Source organism: Lytechinus pictus, chromosome 15 (genome assembly GCF_037042905.1).
Source record: "Lytechinus pictus isolate F3 Inbred chromosome 15, Lp3.0, whole genome shotgun sequence".
In the NCBI taxonomy this organism is placed as follows: domain Eukaryota; kingdom Metazoa; phylum Echinodermata; class Echinoidea; order Temnopleuroida; family Toxopneustidae; genus Lytechinus; species Lytechinus pictus.
The window spans coordinates 18,173,657-18,188,313 of NC_087259.1; the positions used below are offsets into that span (position 1 = coordinate 18,173,657).

The window sequence follows — 14,657 nt, forward strand, 5'->3', positions numbered from 1 at the left end:
CTTCTTCATGCTTAGAAAAGGAACAATTTTTAGGTAGGAATGTAAAAATTACATATCTTGTTCATGATCACAAACGTTGCTCAGAATGTTCAATTTTCAGGACAAAATGAAATTTCCCAAAATTTTAGCTCGCATCATTTAATTAGGGCTCATACAAAGTGATCCAAGTTGTTTATAAAGAAGTATAAGACTACCTCTTCAAAGAAACCAACAAAAATCAGCTTTGAGATGCCGACCGGGGAAAATGTGAATAAAAATACCCCCCCTCCCCCCTTTGGAGAAAGCTCTGTAGGTTATATTGACATTTCAAAGACTTTAACATTAGTTAAGATTTCAAGTTGATACCCAAACATGGTCGAAGTTCATCGACCCTAAGTGACATTTGACCTTTCTCATGTGACCTGAAACACATTATAAATGATTATAAAAAGCATGTTTGACACATTGGCTTAACATTTCCCTTACTGAAAAGTACATAATTTATGTTCAGGTCGCTTAATTTGCAACACTTAATTTGGACTTTAATGTGTTTTTTAGTCTGGAAATACTTAGGAAAAGACAAAAAATATCATTAAAATGATTTTCTTTCTTGATACCAACAGATTCCTTGACCCCATAAATGGTGGTTTAGGAGCCAGAGTCTTCTTAGAAGTCGAGAACCCTATTGTTGGCGGCCATTTTGTAAACAAATCCAAGGTGGCGGCCATATAGGTATAGGCGCAAATGGAAACATTTTTATTCTGATTCCTTATACAATAACCTTTCCAAAAATGTATAATTTTTAATTTCTCCAAAAAAATCCGGCGAATTTACATAGTGAAACTATTTTTCTTTGTAGGCCTATACTATATGATAAATAATTATTCTAATTATAATATACTGTGGTGGGATGCATTATTTACTATTCAAATTAATGTTTCAATAATATTATTCATAAAGAGAGCGATTACTTATAATTTTTTCTTGACATTTTTCTTCCACAAGCTTTATTGCATTTTTAAAGACAAAATATTGGGATGACGTTAAAGTAGACCGTACTATTATATTGCCCCCGCATGTGTATAATGCCATAAAAACATATAATTTTGTGAAACTTAACTCGAGAGTATATACACAACACTGACAACAGGACACACGTTCCTTTTTTGAACCGATAATGTGAGTGCGAAGAGCTACCAGTTTCTTTTTTTATATTTTTTTTATAGTAAACTGACCTGAAAACAGGTAATATTTTAAGGACTATTTGTAGAGAATATAATGAACATAATACGTACCTCAATAAGAGAGCACAGCGCGAGCTAAAATTTTGTATAGGTATCCGGAAAGGGTAATTCTAAGCATTGTTTGCAGTATTAAACAGGATTCGTATCTAACTAAAGTAGAAAACTCGAAATGAACAATTTTTGTGTGATCATTAACTTGAAAGCGCTCTGTAAATAAACGTGAACAAAATACATTTTACATTAAATACAGGCAAGGCGAGTGCAGAGCGCAATCGCAATTTTATTTGTCATTTTTCCTAATTTTTCTTTATCCCAATTTCTTCTCTCATATCCTTTTCATTTTGTCTCTTTCCTCCTTTTTCCGACGCCAAGAAATGGGGGGGGGGGGGGGCGGGGCTGCCACTTCGACCACCTGGATCTGCCTATGCTATATGATATAAATGGTTTATTAGGACAGAAATCAATTGATGGATTACAGATTTTCATACAATAAGGAGCATGCATCCAAATCACCTGAGAAAACACAACTCAATAACATCTCATTTTGGGAATCGTTATAGTATATTCGATATAGAGTATTATGATTGGAAAATACAATTTTCCTTTCACACAAAATGTTACTGGTGTTTGAACTGGGACAAAGAGTCTTCTAACCCTCATTCCCTGTGAAAATAATTTACTCCTTCGTGTTTTTCCCTTACATTTCTTAATATGTAGACATAACATGGACCTGGCCACGAAGGAATATCTATTGCGAAAAGTAAATCTAGGACAGTACATGTGACATGGTTCGATCTGGCCGATGCTTTTGGATCGGTTAGTCACGATCTTATTCATTACATGTTACAAAGACATAAATTTCCTAATTCTGTTCAGTTATACATGAAGAATTTGTACAGCTCACTTTCTGGAAGAGTAATTACTAAAGATTGGATTTCAAACGAGTTTAAGTTTCGGAAGAGCATTTTTCAGGGGGACCCACTCTCCCCATTAATTTTCATTATGTGTTTCGATCCAATAATTAATTTTTTTAAGGATAACTCGGCTTATGGTTACGATTTGAGTGGAAAACGGATCATAACGACACCTTTTGCTGATGATTTTTGCCTGATATCTAATAATAAAAGAACACATCAAAGGTTATTAAATCAGATAGACAAGCACATTAAATCAATGGGACTTTCTTTAAAACCCTCAAAATGTCGCTCTCTTTCTCTTACATCTGGAAAGTTCAACGAACTGGAGTTCATGGTTGGGGAAGAGCAAGTGTCTTCGATTGGCAATGACATTCACAAATTTCTCGGGTCTGTAATAACCAAAAACCTCGCCTCTTCTGACGTTCATGCGTACATTTCAAATAAACTTGAAACTCGTTTGCAAAATATAGCTGATTCTCTGATACGTAATGAATATAAACTAAAGGTTTACTCTCGATACTTGTTGCCATCACTACGCTTTGATCTTACCGTAAATTATATTACCCACTCTCACTGTTTAGCTTTGGATTCAGTTTCAAACGTTTATCTTAAGAAATGGCGCGGTATGCCTCCCGCCGCGACGTTGGCCTTTATACATATGCCAAATGGTCTACTCTAAACATTCCGAATATCTCAGATGTATACAGAGAATGTCATACACTTTCATACGTAACTATGAGAGAACAGGGTGACAAAAATGTAAATCACTGTTTGGATACTCGACGGGAACGAGAAAAGAAATTGGTTAGGAAGAAATTAACTATTGTTAAATCTGACACAGTGTTAGATTTAACAATAGTTGATTTCTTCCTAACCCATTTCTTTTCTCGTTCCCGTCGAGTATATTCTCAAATCGAACAAGGGAAGAAAACAGAAGCGAAAAAGCTGCTCACTCAAGAAGTGAGTGAGATTTGGCATTCACATGTAAAAATAATACTATTCAAGGTCGGTTTCTGGATCTCCTGTCAACAGAAGACAATTGTCATCTGGAAAAGTATAATGTATAACTTACCTGTACGAGTGCTAAAATTCCTCATAAATTCTGTAACCGGCACAACCAACACTAGAGCTAATTCGGTTAGATGGGGTAAATCTGTTACAAACAGATGTAAATATTGTAAAGGTCTCGAAACATTAAATCATGTCTTGAATAGCTGCCCTACCTTCCTCTCACAATCCGCTATACATGGCGCCATAACAATATTTTGAAATACTTTGTACGTCTGGCTACAGAAAACACAATTGATAAACACGAACTGCAAATCTTTCACGACATCCCGAACATGAATGGTTATTCTCCGGCCTCGACCATCCCCATGTCATGCACGCAAACGAATTGAAGACCAGATCTCTGTATCTTAAATGAACGTAGCAAAAGATTATTAATTTTAGAACTAACCGTCCCTTTCGAATTTGCAATTGACAAAGCGCACCAATACAAAACAGAAAAGTACACTGCCTTGATTACCGACAATGAGAATAATGGCTACCGAGTAGATTCCCTAGCAATTGAAATTGGTTCAAGGGGTTTTCTTTCCAAAGAAAACACCCAACGAATCAAATCTTTCTTTTCTTTTCTTGAGGCCAGACATACAAAATATTCTTCGATTAGAGATAATTTGAGTAAATTGGCGGTTGTTTCATCTTTCTCAATATATTGTGCAAAGGACGAATCCATCTGGGGCGACTACAATCTTTTGGAGCAATAACTGTTGTTCATAATTTCCGATCTCTTTCCCCCTCTCCATCTCTCTCTCTCTCCCTCTCTCTCTTCTCCCCTCTCTCTCTCTCTCCTTTTTCTATCTATACCCCAACTCTTCTCTCCTCATTCCATCTCCATTCCTCTTTCTCTTTCCTTCTTTCCTTTCTATTGCATTCCCTTTCTTCTCTCTAAGTCTATAATGTACACGTTGAAGTTTAGATATTATATTGACATTGATGAGATTATATACAGTTTGTTTAATTATCCATAATTTTCTTTTATCTTAATAGTAGGCCTATCAGATTTAGTACTGTGGTCGGAATTACTCCTGATGTTTGTTTATGCTTATTTGTAAACCTAGTATAAATATATATGTGTGTGTATGTATATTTCTTTTTCTCTATTTTTCTAATATTTACCCTAACTTTTGGCTGTTATTTATCATTTCACATACTCATTTTTAATATATTTTATATGTATAAGGTGTGTACCTGTTACATCGAAACTGTACATTAAGTTTTATTTTACTGCCCTGCATCGACAGTAATGCGTCATGACCTGAGCATATCTTAATCTCTATTATGTCTTTGTATTTACTTGTATATTTCTTTCCTCTATTGTGACTTCAATAAAGTGATATCAAATAAAAAAAAAACTGGGGGTGCTGTGACAATGCCCAGCACCCCCAGTAACAATAGAATAATCCTCTGTGGACAGGTTCATGAGACATAATAAACATTATTTCCGTTACATATCCGAATGACTTACGAACTAAAAATTTAAGAATTTTTTAATTTATTACATTTCTAAGAAAATATAGGGCCTATGTATACAGAAAATTCAGTTACTTTTAACTTGCTTGACTTATATTACGAAATCATACTTAATTACTAATTACTTAAAATGTAATGCAATGAATGTACTTGAATGAATATACTTTTCAATTTACGTCTGATTTACATACATGAAAACATTCATTAAAAGCAAGGTGATTTTTAACCTTCTCAAAATAACTGTCATATTTAAGTGTTCTGTGCTATTTTTAATTAGGGTGTGTGAAATAATTACATTTTTACAGCAACGAAAAAAGGAAATTATTAAAAAGAAATGCAGGTTTCGGGAGGATCTTCCCACCGTCGCTTTATTAACAACGACAAGAAAAGGCAAGTAACAAAGTGAACATTTAATATATGGTTTAAACATGCATCTAACAAAATGGAGTACTGGATATTCGTGATTAAAAAGACACCCCTCAAGGCACAAACATTGGTGTGATTACCTTTTTTACATGTATTGCTCCATCGAATTAAGTTGATGTAACTTTATCGAGTGCAATAGCTTTAAATGGTACATTTTAGTCAAAGAACTAAAGCATTTAAATATTAATTGTGACACTGTAGGAAAGAACATACACCAAAAATGACAGTAAAATGCAGTGTTCGTGTTTTTCTCACATGTTAGAACCGTGTCTGATTGCAAGGCTTTTTACCACATTGATGGTTTTCCAACGAGATAAGATTGATTGGATCAATCATAACTCTTTGTAAGACGGGGCCCTGGGGTCCGTAGCACACAGCTTCGTAGAAGAATATCTTTACGATTGATTGCATTGACCAAGATGTACATTCAGATTCAGTCATTAAATCAAGCGTACGATCAATCGCTAACCGTTGTGTTACGGGCCCCAGGATGTTTTGATCTTTGTCAAGGGGTGGGGGCGGGCAGGCAAGACGACCATGATGTGGTGTGTCAGTAAGTTGAATAACAATGGGTTACGTATAAAAGTTACACGTCTTGCAACCCTCATGTTTATACACTTCTTGCTTTTTTCTAGCTACTTCGTTTAGCTTTCTTCTCCTGCTTTGTACTACATGCATAACCGTATATAGGAAAATAACTCAAATTAGCGAACTTCGCAATTAGGCTTTAGGAAGTTTTCGTTCCGTTACCTACGGAGGAATCAAGAACACAGTAAATATATTGAAAATGCCCGTCAAACTCGACAAAACAAAGAACAGCTGGGAGCTTTTTTTGTCGAAAATTGGTGAACCAGAACAGCAGTTTCGTTCTAAGATTCGGAGCAGACGAAAAATTGCAAAGATGTCGTTTGTCCACAGTCCACAACTAAACTGCCTTTTTGATTCGCCAATTTCCGATAAAGGCTTTTTGGTTGTTCATTGTCATGAAGGGTATTTTTGGCAATACATTGGCTATGTTCTTGAATTATCCGTATATCGCTGCCAGTAACCTCGGCCTCAAGACCGTGACGTCATTCTGAAATAGAAGCGTTTTGATTCCATAGGTTTGTAGGAAGAAAAACTGGCTGTTTTTCGTTGTTGCTCTTCACATTACGCATTTCATCATATGCGGATGTCATGGTTAGCTTTCCCGCATACTTGAATTAATGAAACCTACAGCTCGAGGCTATCTTTTCCTATGTTTTATTACCGCCTATTTGGCGTAGCTTTCCACCTCTATAGGCCTATCTGCATTCAGATTATGAGTAACAGTTTTCCTGACGTAGCAATTTAGGTCAAATAAGAGGTAAACAAAGAAATTACAAAAAACCCATGGACAAGAGTTGTAAGTCTTTACCAATTTTAGCAATCAGTAAATAATCAATCTTTTTTTTTTTTTTTACAAACCTTTGTAATCACAGCCCTCGATCCTGACCAGAAATATTCCACTCGTTAGTGCCAACATTCCACTCATCTGCGATTCGTGGAATATTTCTTCTTCTTCTTCTTCCTATATAAGTACATACCACCTGTGGTGTATTGTCGTACTGTATTGTGGACTTGAATGCTGAGTGCTGAGTATCCACCGTTGAAGTTGTGGTAAAAAAAGCCAACATATATATAATATTTTCATATTTACAAACAAATGCAGACTAACATAGTCTGACATGTTGCACCTCACTCTTGAATATGTTTGCGGAGGTGCTGTCTTGCCAAAACTCTTGCAATATTAATTTCTGGTATTCCATTCTGAGCTATCCAATATAATTAATGTGATGAAATACATTCAACTGCGACAATGAGGGGCATTTTTCCCCCTTTTGTGGTTATATAGTCACTGCTTCCCGTATTTTGGGGTGGTGTTCTGGAACACTGTCATAACTAAAATTATCATAAATTTTGTCATTTCTCTCCGAGATGTGACACCGCTATGATTGTCACAAATCAGTATCCTGAACATTGTCTATTCATACATACCCAACGAATACCCAACGAATAGAAGGTTATTGTCTCTGAATCAAAGTGCCACAAAGTCCTGCAAGTTCTGCCACTCCGAACTGGAAAGTGTTGTATGATGGGGGGACCTAAAGCTACGCACTTTGTTTTCAAACAATAAAAACTACCCCAATTTTAATATTTCAATTTTAATATTTCAACAAATATCTTTCACTAATTTGTGGCAAACATTCTAAAGATCATTAACCAAGAAGAAAATATCGCAAAACTCACTAATACGAAAATCCCGCCGAGTTTTCCGAACACCTCTTGATTTCGCCACCCGATGTAGAAGGGGTCCTAAAGCTACGCACTCGATTTATCATGCAAAAAAATAGTATTTCTTGTGCCTCAATTTCTAAAATACATTCATATTATTATAGGATAAAATGAAATTTAAGCGAATATAACTCCAAAATTCCAAACAGTTGTTGGTTTCTCTGCATTTAGAGATTTTACTGCAGCCTCTGAAGAAAAAATTGAATAGGAATCGTTCGTCACTCTGCAGTCACAGTTCCACACACAGAGTGCTTATTTGCCATAAAAACTGTATGCGCGATGAGTGGTGCGTAGCTTTAGGACCCGCGCAGCTTTAGGACCCCCTACCATACATTTTGTTGGAGAATGCCCAGCGTTTAGCACACACAGGAAAACACTTCTAAACTTAATAAAAGAAGACGAGGAACTGCAGTATTTTTCTGAGCATTTCAATGATCAAGAACCTCAACAATTTACCGTTTCCGTCCTGTTTCTACCTGACGTCGAATTAACAGATTCCTCCAGAAATGACCTCAACCTACTTGTCTTAAATTTCCTGCATAAGATTCACCTCTCTCGGTCTACCTTACTCTCACGTCAAAATATGTAACGCTAATATTAATGCAGTATTAAACTGCGGATCTCCGATACAGCGGAGGAAGGATATAGAAGAAGAAGAAGATTCCCTGTCGTCATATCTCTCTAAGTTTCCGCCGTCTTTTCGGAAGCAAACCAATCAAAATCATCGTTAGATCCCAGTGCAGTGAGAGAAGGCCCCGTGGCAGGTAGGGCGTATCCCCAAAGTTGCTGGCATCGCGCAACTACGCGTACATTGATGCGCTTAATTACATAGAGAGACATGGAGCTATGAATGATTTAGAAGAGAAAAAGGTAAAACAGAGAAAAAAAAAGGAGGAATTAATATGTAGGGCCTAACTAATTGTACCATGAAAAAATAATTTTGAAAATTGTCATGGATGATGAGTGACACTAATACCACAATCTAATCTAAATAATATCATTATATGCTTGACATTCAGTCGGCAGGGTATCGGGTTATTTGGTACGAAAAGATATGACAAAAATTATGACTGCTACCCCTGTCATAACTTTTGTCATATCTTTTGCTTGTATAAAAGGATTACGCGAATTTAAAGCCGCGTATTTTTGGTGCGCGCTAAAGAGAAGAGACAAAATTTATGACAATTTTTGTGACAAAATTTATGACATCCACCAGAATACCGATTTTGTCATATCTCTGAGAAAAGATAAAATATGGAGAAAAGACAATGTTCAGAATACCGCCCCTGGAGTCTAGTTTGAATTAGATCAGCACGGTCCAACTCTGCTTAAATTATAGGAAGTCAATGGTCGACATTTTGTTCACATAGATGTTCCTTATGCTGATATATCCTCATTCGCGAATGGTAGAGACAGCTATCATATTCATCTTTCCCAGACAGTTCTGAATGATCTACTGAACCTACTATACTATAAGATATTTGTGTCACAGTTGGCTTTATCCATGAGTAAAGCACACATTTAGATTCTTTCCAAGACAGTTCTCCATGGTTTTAGTGTCGGTTGACATTGTAAACATATTATAAGAAATTTGTGTCTCAATTTGTATATCACCATTATTAGACATGACTTTAGACCAGGCGGGTGTTTCATAAAGCTGTTCGTAAGTTAAGAGCGACTGTCACATGGATATACTCAAATAAAACTCACGTCAAACTTGTGCCATTCAGTATGATATTATTTACAATTTATTTCAGTATAATTTTGTTGGTTTACAATTAGAAATAAAAATGGTTTCTTTCTGATAAAATTCAGGACCAAAAAAAAATACAATGTAGATTCTCAAAAAGATATCACTTATTTCCACTTCAAATTTACCTTGTCTCGAGACACCCAAAACTGATATATATATATATCTTTACAACTGAATGTACCTTTGATCGACCTGGTTTAAAGTTGGTCTATCTTTAACATATCATCAAAATAATTGTTTTGTTTTTCAATAACACCACTCACTCTAACTATGAAGGATCCTGTACTGATCCACTCATAACCTGACTCACATTCAAATATAATATAACCAATATAACACTTAAGTCAAAAGCTTCTCGACCCTTTGTTCTAATCACATATCATTATAAAACATTTCATTTTCAAACAATACTGCGAACTCCATGCAGTTTACCATTTCACCAAAAACATCATAAATTCAAATATAATCTCAACTTCACTGTTATCATCAGAGTTTTTCAAAAACTCTCGTTTATTCCTCTGAACCATCGTTTGCCTCATCTCATCACTAACATTAACTGTGAGGATCCTGTATTGATCCATCCACAAACACAAGTATTTATATTCAACATCAGTCAAGGAGATAAAATAAAAAGCAACATATATTGAAAGTTCCCTTATAAAATCAAGTTTCTAAACTATTAATGTCCATCAGATTATCATTCTCATCAGTGTTCATAGTTCATATATTCCTGCTTCAGTTCGACAAACAATCACGTGTATACGTCACCAAAGTCTTGTTCGGTTACTCTCGGGGAATCTCGGCGTCCTTCGCGACTTTCGGAAGTGCTCGGCTTCAATAACCAGAAGTCTCGGGGAATTACGTCCCACCTTGGCACCATCTAAAATTTAAATAAACCAAAACCCTTTCTACAATATATCCTAAAACAAATATTTCTTCTTTTACTTGTAAATAGCATTTATAAATCCAATTCAAACTTGTCTGACTTTTATACATTTATTTATCTCACTTTTTCAAACATTTGATTACTAACTAGTATAAGCTTCAACTTCAAATGTAACTTTTCAACAACATTAAAGTCTCTATAAACCCAAGAAAATGTATATTGATTTCTACAAAACTATCACAATAAATCACATCTTAATTCACATTATATTATACATGTTATTTTTCTTCTTCCTTTTTCTGTTTGTATAACAAAATTTAAGGATGGAAAAGTCATTTACACTCACCGATGACTTTCAGCAAAACAGGCTAAAAAAATGATTTAAATACTGCTTTCTGACCTCATGCAGGTAATAAAGATTAGCAGCTCACAAACTGGAAAATAAGGCTGCTCCAAAAGAAAAAAAGCCTAGAGATATGCCGTCAGAATGGTAAGCAAAAATAGCAATTTCTCTACTGGCTTCAGAACTGCACATAAGCTGTGTGCTCACCAAAGTTAAAAATGGTGTCTGCCAAAACCTAATGGAAAACTACTGCACACACACCCTTGCCCTAAACTATCCCAAGCAGCTGGTCAAAAGGAATGGATCCCTACCTGGGACAAAAGGGACCTATCCAAGCACGGCATGGAAAAATCCACTGCCCTGGACAAAAGTAACTATTTCAATTAGCTATGGTCATCGATGGCAACCTAAATTAAAGAAGCTCTGCTCATTGAAGAGTAAAATCAAATTCCTGTCTCTATGCAACCTTGCTAGAGTACAAGATAAGGTTAAATAATTTTGCTAAAAAAAGGACAAATAAATAAATAAAATAAAATGTATTTTCAATGTGACAGCGACATAGAGAACGACTGGTGAACCTTTCTAACGCGCTAAACCATCACCAATGAAAATGTCATTTACCACAAGAAACGATCACCAGTCGTTCTTAAAGTCGCTCTTATAGCTTACGAACAGCATTATGAAACGGCCCCCAGGTGGGTGTTTCATAAAGCTGTTCGTAAAGTTACGCACAACTTTACGCATGACTGGAACATGTTCTTAGGTCATAAATCAATTACATGGGATCTATCACATAGCACAAGAAAGGATCACCAGTCGTTTTTAAAGTCGCTCTTAACTTACGAACAGCTTTATGAAACGGCCCTAGAGTTTAAATAAATCCAGAGTTCACAATACAGGCTTTTGTGTTTATCATTCACACTGTGTACATCTTATTTTCCATTGTGGCTCAGAACAGAACGTCATGGAAGGATCATGAAGAGGGCTTAATCCAACTGTAGATGGACTCAGCCTGGTGAGGTGAGGTGACAACCGTCCTGTGTTTACTATCCGGCAAGGTATATCAATATGTACACAGAACAATACCATGAATACAGAACATCATTTCAGGAGCATCCTAAGAACGTGAGAAGTTGATCGTTCATGTTGGCAACATGAGAGCCTTTGGGATGAGCATCATCAGCTAATAACTGCGCATGAGTCATATCCCAAGCATCGATGAAACCAATCCTCTTGTCCCGAAAGATGATCTTACGCATGCGCTCTTCAGTGCCTCTCGCGTACCAATCACTGCAGCAAGCATGTTGGCCCAATGATTTAATTTGTCGCGTGTTGCCGCTCTTAAATAAGGCCACAGCTCGTTTGTTCCTGTCAAGCAACTTCCCCATGGCAAGTACTATTCCCCGGACCCTTTCTTCATAAATCACAGGAGGAGCCGACTCAAAGTGCGCCCAAACAGAAACAACTACCACCGGAAACCCGGAACTTGAAAGGTTGTTGATCCTCGTCGCAATATACTCCAAATCTTTGTCGTAGGTCCAACTCTGTTTGCCAACGGGATACTTATGAAAAGCGAAAAATTTCGTTATATTGTTGCTCACATCTCGGCCCGAAACTGGTCCTGTGTAGCCAGACCCCTCCTCTCCGAGGAAAGATTTGGATAATTTCAGCGTATCGAGATAGTACTCGTGTAGCTGTCGTATAGTGGAATCACCAAAGAAGAAGAATTGCCTGTTTCTGAAACACTTCTTCATTTTAGCCATATTTCTGAAGCGACGAACCTGACAAGTTGGAGGGTACCAATTGTCCATTTCGTAGTAGCCCGCAACTTCTGGCTGCTCGCTGTTGTAGCCTAGTGTACAAACTGGTAGATCTTCGATCCTTTTCATGGGTCTTTGAGTGGAATTCACATTGATCACTCTCACAGACTTTACCGAACCACGGAGCATTTTGTTCGACCTATTAGTGTGTGACAATGTTAGGTTATTCATTAGAATATGGGGATGAAATGAAGCACACATTACGCATCGGCTAAAAAAAGAGTGAGTCAGGAAAAGAAATTCCATCAGTTTAAAGTCTTGCGCATCTTTAGGCATATACCTCTATTTTGTGTGCCAAATTTCATGAGAATAGGTTATAAAATGAAGAAGTAGTTCAAACCGCAAATGTTTACACATTAATTCAGTGATGAGTCCGAGACCGAGTCCGACGCATGTGTAAAAGTACATAATCAGAACATGGTCGTATGCATAATTTTTTTTTTTTGGGGGGGGGGGGCAGGATGCGTGATTTTTTTTCGGAAAAACGCGAAAGTGTGAAAACGAAGCAACCGAGCTTGTCAATGGGGAGTTTTGCATATTATAATGTGAAACTGAAGGATTTGATGCACACTTTTCGTGAATTTTGTGAAAAATTTTCGTATAAAAACTGTACGTTTTGACGTTTTCACAATTTCGGGGGAGGGGGGGGGGGGTGTATATACAAACGCACAAAATAATTATAAGGCGAAAGTATGTAGTTGATTTTAGTGTGAATATTACATGTAGTTTATTTTTACTAGAACAAAAAGATACCAACAGTTGCAAATCCCCCACTTTTTGCAATTGTTCAACTATGTAATGTAATGTAATTTAAATGCATCTTTATTGTTTTTAGCAACTGTAGCACTTTTTGTAGTCCCCTTTATTGTTTATCTAATCTTATTGATTTTATATTAGGTTTGTCACCTTTTTATTCCAATGCTCTTTTTTTCTTACTTGAGTTCCACCTACATGTAAAACGACTATTCGATCTGTAATTTTGCCCAACTTCAATAATTTTTTTGTTCGTTTATTTTTTTTATTTATTTTTTTTTACTATAAAGCATACAGTACCAGTCACGTTTCTTTGGCTACCTATTTCCCTGTTTCGGCCGGAGAACAATGGATTCAGTGCACTGAATTTGTTGTTCTCTGGTTTAGGCAGGTGAACGGGTGGTCAAGGGATTGTGACTGGTGGTGTACTATCTACAGTATATCACATGGTTAATTCCAGACTTCATACCAATCTATTGTAACATCATATTTATTCCTCTTTAGGTTTATGACTGTCATACATGTATTCTCAAACAAATTTGAAATTGCAATTATTCACAACATTGATCTGGTTTATATTTTTATAGGACTTACATATTATTTGATTTGTCTTGCTATTTACAATTTTTTTTATATACATATTTTTCTAGTTTTAGATATGCATGACTTTTAATCATGATATTTTAAAAGTGTAAATGTTAATTTATATATGTTTTTAATACTCGCAACTTTGCTGATTTAATTTTGGACAATGACAGTTTTACAATGTTATAATTTCAATCAATTTTAATCTTTTTTTAGATTGTCCAAAATTATTTTTTCTGACTTTATTTGTTGATTATTCGTCTAGCACTAGAATTGTGATATATTGTAATCTTTTAATAATATACATGTACATTTTTACTTTGTAAATATGATAATATGAGTCTTCGGACTTTTGTCATGTACCATTTTCACAATAAAACCAGAATTGAATTAAATTGAATTGAATTAAGAAAGTCCTTAGAAACATACCAAGATTAAGTTTTCACTTGTTTCTCAGCACTCTCCCTGTTCTGTAAGTAAATTCCCCAAACCTTCATCTGAGAACTTATTTTGCCAGATACTGTGAAAAAAGGGTATTCTACTGTGCTGTATAAAAGTGAAATTCAGATACACATGTGCATGACATATGAGATATATCAGAGAAACATGAGTTAACATAATCAGTACCCGAGTAACATAATATCTCCAAAGAAACTTAACTCAGTTCTAGGGGGGGGGGGGGGCAAGGGGTAACGTGCCCTGGGCGCCACTTTCAGGGGGCGCATAAAATGGAAAGAGGGGGCGCAAATGGATGAATGAAGGAATACAGCTGAAGGTGATTAATACCCCGTCCTATGTTATTACCAAGGTAATTCAGTTTCCAACACATTTTTAATATCTTTACCCAGGGATGAATATTCGTGACAACTTTTGATTCGTGATATTTCTATACTCTTCAAGAATTCCAACAAAAAAGATTCCTTTTCCAAACGCAAATATCATAATTTTTAATCTCTAGCTGCGGGTTTGCATTTTGATACGTTACTCTTCATTAATTTCTACAAACCGTTCTTATTTTTTTCTGGTTTAATTGTGAAAGCTTTCACTAAACGCTGATTTGATAAGGGATATAAAAATCCTTTTCATAATTTTTTTTACAAACA

At 35.9% G+C, this 14,657-nt stretch overlaps 1 protein-coding gene across 1 annotated transcript; it reads right to left on the bottom strand.

The window, feature by feature from the left end:
- Positions 1-6,509: 6,509 nt before the first annotated feature.
- Positions 6,510-12,603, bottom strand: LOC129277366 (NXPE family member 3-like). Its single transcript, XM_064110550.1, has 2 exons — positions 10,400-12,603; positions 6,510-10,047 (listed from the first exon to the last, which is right to left on the bottom strand). Exon 1 carries the CDS (start codon positions 12,490-12,492, stop codon positions 11,503-11,505), a length of 990 nt encoding a protein of 329 aa, XP_063966620.1. The 5' UTR covers positions 12,493-12,603; the 3' UTR covers positions 6,510-10,047; positions 10,400-11,502.
- Positions 12,604-14,657: the final 2,054 nt, after the last annotated feature.

What these genes read in the sequence shown, in the direction of transcription:
- LOC129277366 (XM_064110550.1), bottom strand. Translation starts at nt 12,492, where the DNA reads ATGCCTAAAGATGCGCAAGACTTTAAACTGATGGAATTTCTTTTCCTG.